Genomic DNA, 10,744 nt, shown 5'->3' on the forward strand with positions numbered 1-10,744 from the left:
GGCTGGCAAGGGCTATGCCAGTCTTTCTAAAGCCGACAGTAGAGAATAGGATCTAAAATGCTTCTGTGCCTCTGGCTTTTAGCGTTTCAGATGCGGGAGACTCAGCATGCATTCTTCACATCTTGATATGAAGGAGAAAGTGTGCTCCAGGGTGGGAGGTTCAGAGCTCCTGGGACATCTCAATGAGTATGGCTTGGACTTCCTTCTGGATTGTGTGGCTTCCAGGAGGGTTGCACCATAGTTGGGGTTGAGCTTGCTGTGTAAGTTAAGTGGATGGGGTTATGTATCTAACAGGTAGCTAAATGGAGAAGGTGGAAGAGATAAATGATGTCAGTGGCAAGAGGTAAGGGTATCGGGGATTGTTAGGGGCGCATCCTTGTGAACATGACCCTGGCCACTGAAGGCCACACGCACGCATGCTCACCGGCAGCAACTCTGTCAATGATCTTATGCTGTGCTTTGCCCCAAGGAAAACCACTGTCGCCGCATCAAGATCCTAGGGGACTGCTACTACTGTGTGTCGGGCCTCACCCAGCCCAAGACTGACCACGCCCATTGCTGTGTGGAGATGGGACTTGACATGATCGATACCATCACGTAAGTGTTGCACTGGTAGCATGTCTGTCTCAGGCTGCAGAGCTGAGGCAGCAGTAGGAGGAGGCTGGGTCAGAGTGACTCACCTTCATTGGGGGTGATACACTGGAGGTGACACATTGGGGTGTGATGTATTGGGAGGTGACGCATTGGGGTGTGATGCATTGGGGATGATGCATTGGGAGGTGATGCATTGGAGGTGACGCATTGGGGTGTGATGCATTGGGGATGATGCATTGGGAGGTGATGCATTGGGAGTGATGCATTGGTGAGCCATCCTCTCAGTCTATGATGCATTTCTCTGTCCACAGAAACCCTTTGCATGTCTAATGTGCCCCGAAGGGACCTTTGTAACTGAGCTTGGTGAGGCAGCGAGGGAGGCTGAGGGCAGAAGCCCATTTAAAGCTAGCCAGCGTTCTTCTGGGCAGTCAGTTGCCGCTGGTGCTCTGTGGGGAGAAGGGGACTGAGTCTGGGGGTGTGAGTCTGGGGGTGTGAGTTCCTGTGGAGTGGGTTCTCCTGTGAGACCCAGCCGACCTTTCCTTGGTCCGCCTCAGCTGCCCTTGTCAGAGATGGAGATGGGTCCCAGGTGTGGGACCGATGGATGGAGGTAGATCCAGACAGCCCAGCCTGAGTGGCAGGTCGTCTCCATGAGATGTTTCAGGATTGGTGAGAAGGCCGTGCTTAGAGTGGCAAGACTGGCATAAACATTATTCAAGGAAGATGCCAAGTGGCTGCCGCATGCAGGGATGCACAGAGTGTCCGCACAGTTGGGGCTTTGGGGCGGGTGTAAGGAAGGAGCGAGCGCTGGGGTCGCCCTGAGCACCGAATCTGGCTCTGCGGGGTCTAGCTCTCCAGAACTGCTCCTGCCAAGGCCCTTGGGAGCTGATCTGAGCTCCTCTCTATGACTGTGAGTGGAAAAGTGCCCTGGTGTCTGTGGTGCACCCCCAGAAGCTGAGCCACTGCCCTGGGAAAAAGCAGCTGGAAGAAGCGTTCTGTTGAAAGGGGATAAGGGGAAGATGCCCGGTGATGACTGGCTTTTCTTCCTGGAAGGATGTTATGTCATGTGGTCATATGATCAGATCACTAATAAGGTTTGGAGAGATGGCTCAGTGGGTTAGGAGTACTGGCTGCTTTTCCAGAGGTCCTGAGTTTGATTCCCAGCACCCACGTGGTGGCTCACAATGCTCAGAAACTCCAATTCCAAGGGCTCTGACACCTGCTCCCTTCTGGCCTTCGTGGGTACTGCATGCATGCAGCCCACAGACATACATGCAGGCAAAACACCCATACACATATAATAAAAATAAAATTAAAAATCACTATTGTTATGATATATCATATGTGGCAACACACAACATATCTTCTACCATGTTCCCTATCCGGTCACATTGTCACACCCCTCATCTGTATCACATCCTCTACCATCTAACTATAGTTTACACAATACCATGTATCATATTTTATCATGTGCACATCAGTGTATTGGCCTGTATATCGTATCTGGTATCACGTATGCCGCATATCCAATGACACCATACTCTTACTGACTCCAAGGACGGTAATTCGGTGTTCACCATGAGCCCAGTGAGTCCAGGATAGATTGTCAAGAAAAGAACAATATGTATTCTTAAAGTCAGCAAAACCAAGACGAGGGAGTGTCATCTCGTCTTCAGGCTTCTCTTCTCTTTAGTGTTTAAATTAGGAAACAATTGATGAATTAAAGTATTCTATCTACCCATGTGTGAAATTGTCATAGTGGAACCATTGTTTCTACACTCATAGCCACTAATGACCAAAGGGGAAAAGGAGGAGTGACTGGCAAAACCTGGTGGCTGGGGAGCATGCATTTGACATGGGTGGCTCCATCTCATGCCATTAGTTATGGCCTCGTGATTGATGAGCTGTGTCCTCAGAGGGGGTGTCCCTGTAACTGTAGGAGACAGGCCCAGAGTAGCAGGGGGCCTGTGCTACCTTCCGAAGCACAGCCTGCTACGGTCCACCGCTCTGCACCGCCCTTCACAGTATATATCATCTATAGACAGAGAGCATATTTCACCAGGTCTGATGTGTGACCTGATTCCGATATAATGAGGCTCTGTAGGAGGAAGCTCTGAGACAGAGGGTGTACTGCGCAGACCCAGGTAAAGTTAGGAGGGTGCCCCAGCTGACTGGGGTACCACGCGACTCACAGTGGTGCCTGGTAAGCTAGGTGCCCTTCCTGCCTGTGCTCTCTGGCAGCTTTATTTCCCACTTGGTCTCTCCGTGGTCAGGAGCCTGGTTTCTCAGATGGGGCTCAGGCTTTCCCTTCCTCCTAGTCTCTCTTGTGAAGTTGGCATGTGCTTCGATTCTAAGCCTTTTCTGTGGAGTGCCACGCCTGCTCGCTGAGCCGGTATCTTGCCACCCTGCCCAATGTGCTCTGTTTTGTGGTCTCCTCTCTATTGCTCCAGTATTTCAGCTGGGACTCTCTGGCTCTGTCCTGAGAGACTGGAGAGCCCGAGGCTGAGCGGTCTTGTCTTCGTCTTCCTAGACTGCTTTCCACTCCGTCTGAAAATCCTACAGCCTCGAGATCCCCTGAGCCCAGAGTCTTTCTGTGACCTGAATTTCTGGCTCTGGACTGAAAGGAACAAGCAGCTGAGTTCATCCGAGAGACTCCTAACAGCCGTCTTCCTGTAGGAATTGCAGAGCCAGGGATGGCCCATGTGCACTCGGCATTGGCTGGCCTCTGGATCTCCCAGGAAGATTCCATATGGCAACTGGCACCTACCCTGTGGCCATACCAGCCTGTGTGTGCCCGGTTCAGAGGGGTGAAACACACAAGACATAGCATGTTTCTCAAGAGGACCAGCAAGTCTAGGCAAAGCATGGTATTCGTGTGGTTTTGTTCCTTGACCTTGGAGTGGAGCACCCGGGAGCTTTCGGGGAACACTGTGGTCCTTGGAGAAGAACTTGGGAGAACCAGGCAAGTGCTGGAACTCATGTGCAGAGCGCCACGCTGGGCCTTGCACCACATGCCCCAATGTGGTGGCAGTGCCTGTGCCCTTCGCTGCATCTTCCTTCTGTCCAGAGCCATCTGAACCAGGAATAACTCCCAGTGGCTTCAGCGGTGTGGATTCGTTGATTCTGAAATGACCTCCTTTTCCAAAGATTCCAAAGAGTGATGGACAGTGTGTCCCAGTGACCAGTAAATAGCTGAGCCTGTGGGCCAGAAGTACCCATTTTCAGGGGCCACAGGTCTTCTGTAGGTTTGAGAATTCTGACTGGGAAGAGCTTTCTGAGACTCAAAGACCAACGTTGGGCAGTGGTGGCACACGCCTTTAATCCCAGCACTCGGGAGACAGAAGCAGGTGGATCTCTGAGTTCAAGGCCATCTGGAAGACAGAGCTAGTTCCAGGACAGGCTCCAAAGCCACAGAGAAACCCTGTCTTGAAACCTCCCTGTCCTCCCCCCCTAAAAAAAAAACCAACAACAACAAAGACCAGCATGGTTATTGGAAGATTACGCACATCTCTTAGATGCATGGTGTAATGATGAAGGGGGTTAGGGAGGCCACTATCCCCTGACCCAGCTGGGTTGGGGCTCCATGATCAGCTGTTAAATACAAAGAAGGCTTTGCTGGCAGCACTTGTGCTGGGACTGCTGGCTGGTGTAAGCATGGCAATCCATTTCAACACTTAACACATATAGGGTGGGCTTACGTAGGGAAGGAGCATGGACTAGAGGAGGAAGGCCCACAGTCATGGCAGGCACTGCTCCTGTGTGAATGCAGATAGACTCTTGCTAGACTGGTCCTGGTTTCTCCCCAGACTAGAAGAGTCAGTGCCCTTCCCTTGTTCACGGCTGTGTAACAGTCCGGTGGTTAGTTTGCTTCCTAGACTCTTCATTCCTATGGGGATAAGAAACACAGACATTCACTTTATTTTTCTTTTATAACCTTTAAACTCAGGCTATCCGTGCCTGTGTTCTTGCCACTGGTTTGTTCAGAGATCAAGGGTATTGTTTGTCTGCGGCCTGCTGTCACAGACAGCTCTGAAGTGATCCCAGAATGGGGCAGTAAGGGCGCCTAAAGTGTAGAGAGAGCATTTGCTCTCCTCACCTTTCCGTCTCTGCGATGCACTACCCAAGAAGAAAGGGCTTTCGGGTCCTCTCCTCATCTGCTATACCAGGGCTGGCAGAGCCGGCTCCTACTGGATTCAATGAGTGAGTCTGAGTCTGCCTCCACCCTACCCTCCGCTGGGTGGCTCAAGGATTTCTGTGCTGATCTGGCCTCAGAATAGCCCCTCCGAAGCTCTCTTCCCAGATGCCCCTGAGAACTGGCTTTTGGGACAAGAGGTCACTGGAACTCTTCTCCTGGTGACGATGTAGCTGAATATTCCTCCTCCCCCCATCCAGCATGGTCTGTGCCTCCTCCCCGTTCTGATTATACCCCTTCCCTCCCACAATGGACCCAACCTCCACTTTTCCTGAGTGACCCCAGGACCTCTGGTTGTTGAGGATGTGGAGGAGCCTGTGAGTTCCTGGTTCCCAGCCTGGGTGATGCTTCCTTTTCCTCGAAGGCTTCTTCCTCTGGTGGTGAATGGAGAAATGGTGCCCGTGAGGAGTGAGCGCCTCTCAGGCGCAGTAGCTGAGTGGGAGGATTTCGGCAGGGGATGACTCACCAGTACCCAGACAGAGGGAGCCAACCCAAGAAGAGGGAGGCCCTCTGCGGCAGGGTTTCCCCAGGATTCCCTCCACCGTGCTGCCCGTGGTCCTGTACTAGTCTGTCCACGTCACGGGGAAGCCCCTGCTGGCACAAGTGAGATGGGAACAGTGACCTAATTATTCTTCCCTGCGCCTTTCAAGTGCACAATGTTCTTTTTTTCTAAATAGATGTTATCTAGCCTTGGCCTGCTCTTGAGCTGTGTGCCTTTCATCTGCTATGCTGAATTGGGAAATGCACGGGTGCCCCCCCCCACTTCAGTGACCCGGTGAGGGGACAGCTTGTGGCATCAATAAATCATTGGTGGATGCCTGTGGTCTCTAGGCTAAAGTTCTCATACCCAGGCCTTTCTTTCTTGGGCTGTTTGTGAGCCACAGCACATGACATGGTTTCTCAGTGCAGACTGACCTTGGGAACTGCTTGGTCTAATTATTGGGTTCTGGGTTTTAGAGTCCGGCCTGTGGGTGTGTTTAAGGAGTTTTCTCTGGGGTGGAGGACGCTGTATATGCTTCCAAATTTCCACTCATGACAAAAATTCTGTCGTATTGTTTTGGGGACCTGGGGATTCTGAGCCTGTATGTTATAACTAATGATTGCATTTTTATAGATGGCAAAGTCGAGGCCCCAGAGGGGAACTTAGGAGTCCATGTTAATGGCACAAGTTTGATCCCCTTGGGTGGAAGGGGTTGCTGTATTCTTCTAGCATGCTAGGATGGAGGCCGGGGGCTGCCTCAGGCAATTGTGTTATCACTGCATCTGGGAAATTCTGCCTAGCGGACAGCAGATCACCTCTTAGAGAGCCTTTTATTTTGTCTGTTGTGTGCACAGCTGTATCCATAGTGCCTGGAAGAATGGCCAAGAGCGGTGAACGCAGTAAGTTCTCCTTAAACAGAACCCAGGTTCATCCTTTCATCTTTGATCCAGGATCTGTGTACCCCAAAAGGGAGGAGGGGGCCTGTGCCTCAGGGTGGGCTGCTTCCTATGGGATCCAGCTCCAAACAGGGTCAGGACCACATTCTTCCTTCATAGAAAGTACTTGTGATAAATAAGTCACTCTGAGACCATAAATAAGAAATATAGGGCGCCTATATGTTTGTCTTTGGATTCACCTTCTAATTTAGCTTCTCTAGGATCGCGAATTATAAGCTCACTGTCCTTTATTTATGGCTAGAAACCAAATATGAGTGAGTACATCCCATGTTCCTCTTTTTGGGTCTGGCTGACCTCACTCAGGATAGTGTACTAAACCTGGATGGAGGTGGGCGGTCCTTGGACTTCCCACAGGTCAGGGAACCCTGATTGCTCTTCAAGCTGATGAGGGAGAGGGACTTGATAGGGAGAGGGACTTGATTGGGGGAGGGGGAGGGAAATGGGAGGCGGTGGCGGGGAGGAGGCAGAAATCCTTAATAAATAAATAAAATTAAAAAAAAAAGAAATATAGGGCGAATAAAGAAGACGAGGTTTAAAAATCCTGATGTCCTCGAAATGAAGTAAAAGCTTTGTTAGATCTGGGCAAAACATGCCTGGGTCTAAGGGAGCCAAGAGGAGCCCCAGCAGAACAGCTGGCTGTGCCGTTTCCTTAGAAAACACTCTCCTGGGTGCTATGGATTCGGCGCTGCCAGCTTTCACATGCCAGATGCCAGGAAAGACCGACTGAGTGTTGGCAGGTTGAGTGCCAGACACGCGGGGCCTTGGGGCGTCGGTGAACGGCTGACTTGGAAGGCTCAAGGGAACTGTGGACATTTGTGGACATGGGCAAGTGCCTGTCCCAGCAGTTCCTAGGCTGTCTTACCTTCTGTGGCTGCAGAAAGGGAAATGCTGAATGTGCTCCAGAAGGAAGGGCTGGTGTCTCTCCGAAGGAACGTTGCTTATGTGGGTTTGGAAATGCCAACTCTCTCTTTAGGGTTTTGTCTCAGTGTCTCCTATTGAAGATTGGCAGACCACTGGGAATGAAGTTAAAATTTTAAAAGTTTCATTCAAAATGTAAAAGGCAAAATGGGTCTTAAAGACTCAGTGTTACTCCGACTTCCACATGCACTTCTAGGGTCGCTGAAACTGATTGGGTGCTAGGAATTCAGGGCCTGGCCCTTGGGCTGCAGCTGGCTTTGGCATCTTGCCTACCCAAGCGCAGAGATGGGGGCAGCTGTCCTGTTTGGAAGATGGCTCAGGGGAGCACCTGTGGGGCTTGAGGGGAGGCCAGAGGGTGTGGGGATGTGCTGTGCAGGTGTTCCAGGTGGGAGCAGGATGGTAGTTTGTAAACAGAAGTCAGGGTGAAGGTCAGCCAGACACAGGGTGGGATCAATGCACGCACGCTATTTTATTACTGAAAACGTGACCTGCAGTGTTGTCCTAGGAGGCCCTGCAGAGCTGAGGGTGGAGCAGGCAGAGGCTCACCAAAGGCTGCACTGTTTGCCACGTGATCATATGCCTGCAGTGATGAGGGGACTCTGTTCTTCCCAGAGTCCTTCATGGAGCAGCCCATGGTGTTCTTTATTAGCGGAATAGAAAAAGCTGGCAAGGGGTGGCTTACGTCTCCCGCAATGAGGTCCACCAGGACAGCTCTGAAGCAAAAGTCCAGAGATTGGCAGAGCTAATGCTGGCAGAGCCGGACTCACACGCCAGGACACTTGAGTCTCCGTGACCAAGAGTAGTGTGTCCTCAGTTGGTCACATCGACTGGTTCCCCCGTTTTTAATTCCCTTATCACATGATCTGCCTTTATCCACCTCTCCAGAGCTGTTTCCTTGGAGAGAAGATCCACATCGAAGTTCTTGGCTCGTTTCCTTCTGAGGACTTCCCTGGGTGGGGAGGGGCAGGAGGATGCTATGTTGGGATCTCACAGGACTCGTTGTACGTCGATGTGGCTGGCCTTTACCTCACAAGCGGGCCGAGATGTGCTGCTCTCCTCCGATCAGACCTCCACACACCTGTCACACTCCAGACGCACGCAGCCTGTTCCCCAGTGCTCATGGCCTCCATAGTGCAGCCGTGACAGCCCACTGGAGTAGCTGCCCGGCAGCCTTCAGCCCTGTGCCCTCTGTCCCTGTGTTCCAGATCTGTGGCTGAGGCTACTGAAGTAGACCTGAACATGCGTGTGGGGCTGCACACCGGCAGGGTGCTCTGTGGTGTCCTGGGCCTACGCAAGTGGCAGTACGATGTGTGGTCCAATGACGTGACCCTGGCCAATGTCATGGAGGCTGCTGGCTTACCTGGGTAAGTTTTAGTTGGGGTGGAAGGTGGCTGAGTACCTTTGTTAGAGTCCTCATCTCGGGCTTTGATCCTGAGGGGACTTGGGTAAGTTCTGCTTTGACCCTCCGGGGGACCCAGCTAAGATCCAGTACACATCTGCAGGAAACCAGTGTGGATCAGACCAGATGTGCATGGGAACTTTACCCTGGCACATGGGGTATCTCATGTCTTATTATTGCTTCTGTTTTTTATTTTCTCACACCTGTGCGCGGACAACGCCGTGACTTTAAAGGCTCCCTCGTGGCTGTCAGTCATGCTCTGCCCACTTGGCCATCTTTCAGTCAGCTGCAGAGTTCGACCATGAACTCAAGGCTTTCTCCTACAGGGGATTCACAAAGTCTGGAAAGAGCTGGTCTGGAAAGGTGGCTGGAATGCTGTGAGGCAGAGAAGCAAGGCAGGTGGGGGTTTCCATATCATTTCCCACTGCCCTCTCTCCTGGCTACCAGCATCTGGGACCTGCAGCTCCTCACTGCGCTGGTGATGGAGGGCTCCCCTTTCTTTTTTTACTCTACCTGTTTGGTTCTCATCTTCGGTATTAGAATCTTCTGACTGTTTACTTCTCTCCTTTGGGTCTCTTCCTGATCCTTCACCAACCCTATTCTGCCTTCCTGGGTGTGTGCCCCATCTCTTGGCTTGCCTGGGCCTCCCTGCCCTTGCTTTCCAGGTTTCCCATGCACTGGAACATGAGTGTGGATACCTCAGGAGTCTTGCTCCGGGCAGAATAACCTCTGCTGTGACCCCAGCGAGTGCCTCACCCAGGTCCCAGCACAGCCACACGTGTGAGTTCACGCTCAGCTGTGTTTTCTTCTCCCACAGGAAGGTTCACATCACAAAGACGACCCTCACATGCCTGAATGGGGACTACGAGGTAGAGCCAGGTCATGGCCACGAGAGGAACACCTTCCTGAGAACCCACAACATCGAGACCTTCTTTATTGTGCCGTCCCATCGGAGAAAGGTGGGTAGCCAGTCCCCCCATCCAGTCATGAACAGCCTGGCTTTACAGAGCGGAGATTTAAATAAACACTTGTTCTCACCTGCTGCTCTCCCAACTGCTCCTCCGGATGTGGGCACAGAGATACTGGCTGCAGGGCTTTGGCTCATGTATATAGGAGGGGAGAAGAGAAAGGAGTAGTTGGAGTCTGGAGTCAGAAATCTGGGGATGCCCGACTGTGCCACTTTGGGTTCTTTTTTCTGTCTTTGGCCCTTCAGACCTTTGTATAGTGGTCTTGAACTTCCTGCAAGAGGTTGGGGTACAAATCTTTGTGAACTTACAGACGCTGTGCTGGAGGGAACTCTGACCATCCTGTGCTGGATGCTTCAGGTCACATTGCCAGGAGAAAGATGATGTGGTTAGGATTGAGGGTGGCAGAGATGCTGTCAGGGCTGAGGTGACCGTTCAAGTTGTTTGGATGGCATGGACTGAGATTACCGTTCTGACTCAGATGAGGGGTGGGCTCAGAGGAGAGAAGTGGTTCAGGTAACTGTACTTGTTGATGTAGGGGTGCTGGTTCAGTGAGGATGGTGTGTCACTGAGGGTGTGAACTCAGGTGAGGGTGTGGGTTCAGGTGAGGGTGTGGGTTCAGGTGAGGGTGCGGGCTGAGGTGAGGGTGTGGGCTGAGGTGAGGGTGTGGGCTGAGGTGAGGGTGGGAGCTCAGGAGGGTGTGTGCTCAGGTGAAGGTGTGAACTCAGGTAAGGGTGTGGCGCAGATATAGTTAGGTCCTCACATGACAAATTGGTGGACGATGGTTCTCCGGAAGATAAAGGTTCTGGTTTAGGTGATGGGTTAGGTAAGTGTGCCTGTTCACATGAAGCTATGTGTTTAGTTGAGGGTGCAGACGCATGTGACAGTGAATGTGTAGTTTCCTGGATACCTGGCATGCAAGAGGTACCAAGCAACCTAATCTCAGGGCCCGCTAGTTCCTATCACTGTTAAGGTCATGTTCCCAGCCCGGGAGTCGAGATCCGCTTCATTGACAATGTTTCCCCTCCCCTTGTGTTTGGATAGATATTTCCAGGCTTGATTCTCTCCGATATAAAACCAGCCAAGAGGATGAAGTTCAAGACTGTCTGCTACCTGCTGGTGCAGCTCATGCATTGCCGGAAAATGTTCAAAGCGGAGATCCCCTTCTCCAACGTAATGACCTGTGAGGATGATGACAAGGTAGGAGTGGCCGAGGGTCCTGGGGTCCTGCTCTCTCTCCTC

At 51.9% G+C, this 10,744-nt stretch overlaps 1 protein-coding gene across 1 annotated transcript; it reads left to right on the top strand.

Moving 5' to 3' along the window:
* Positions 1-302: 302 nt before the first annotated feature.
* LOC101981681 (adenylate cyclase type 1-like) lies at positions 303-10,702 on the top strand (the record flags this gene model as incomplete). The annotated part of the gene is made up of 5 exons (XM_013353357.1): positions 303-329; positions 470-597; positions 8,344-8,502; positions 9,355-9,496; positions 10,547-10,702. Coding segments are annotated over exons 1-5 (612 nt in total), but the record flags the coding sequence as incomplete, so codon positions are not given.
* Between the last annotated feature and the right edge of the window lie 42 nt (positions 10,703-10,744).

Source organism: Microtus ochrogaster, unplaced genomic scaffold (genome assembly GCF_000317375.1).
Source record: "Microtus ochrogaster isolate Prairie Vole_2 unplaced genomic scaffold, MicOch1.0 UNK6, whole genome shotgun sequence".
NCBI classification, from domain to species: Eukaryota; Metazoa; Chordata; class Mammalia; order Rodentia; family Cricetidae; genus Microtus; species Microtus ochrogaster.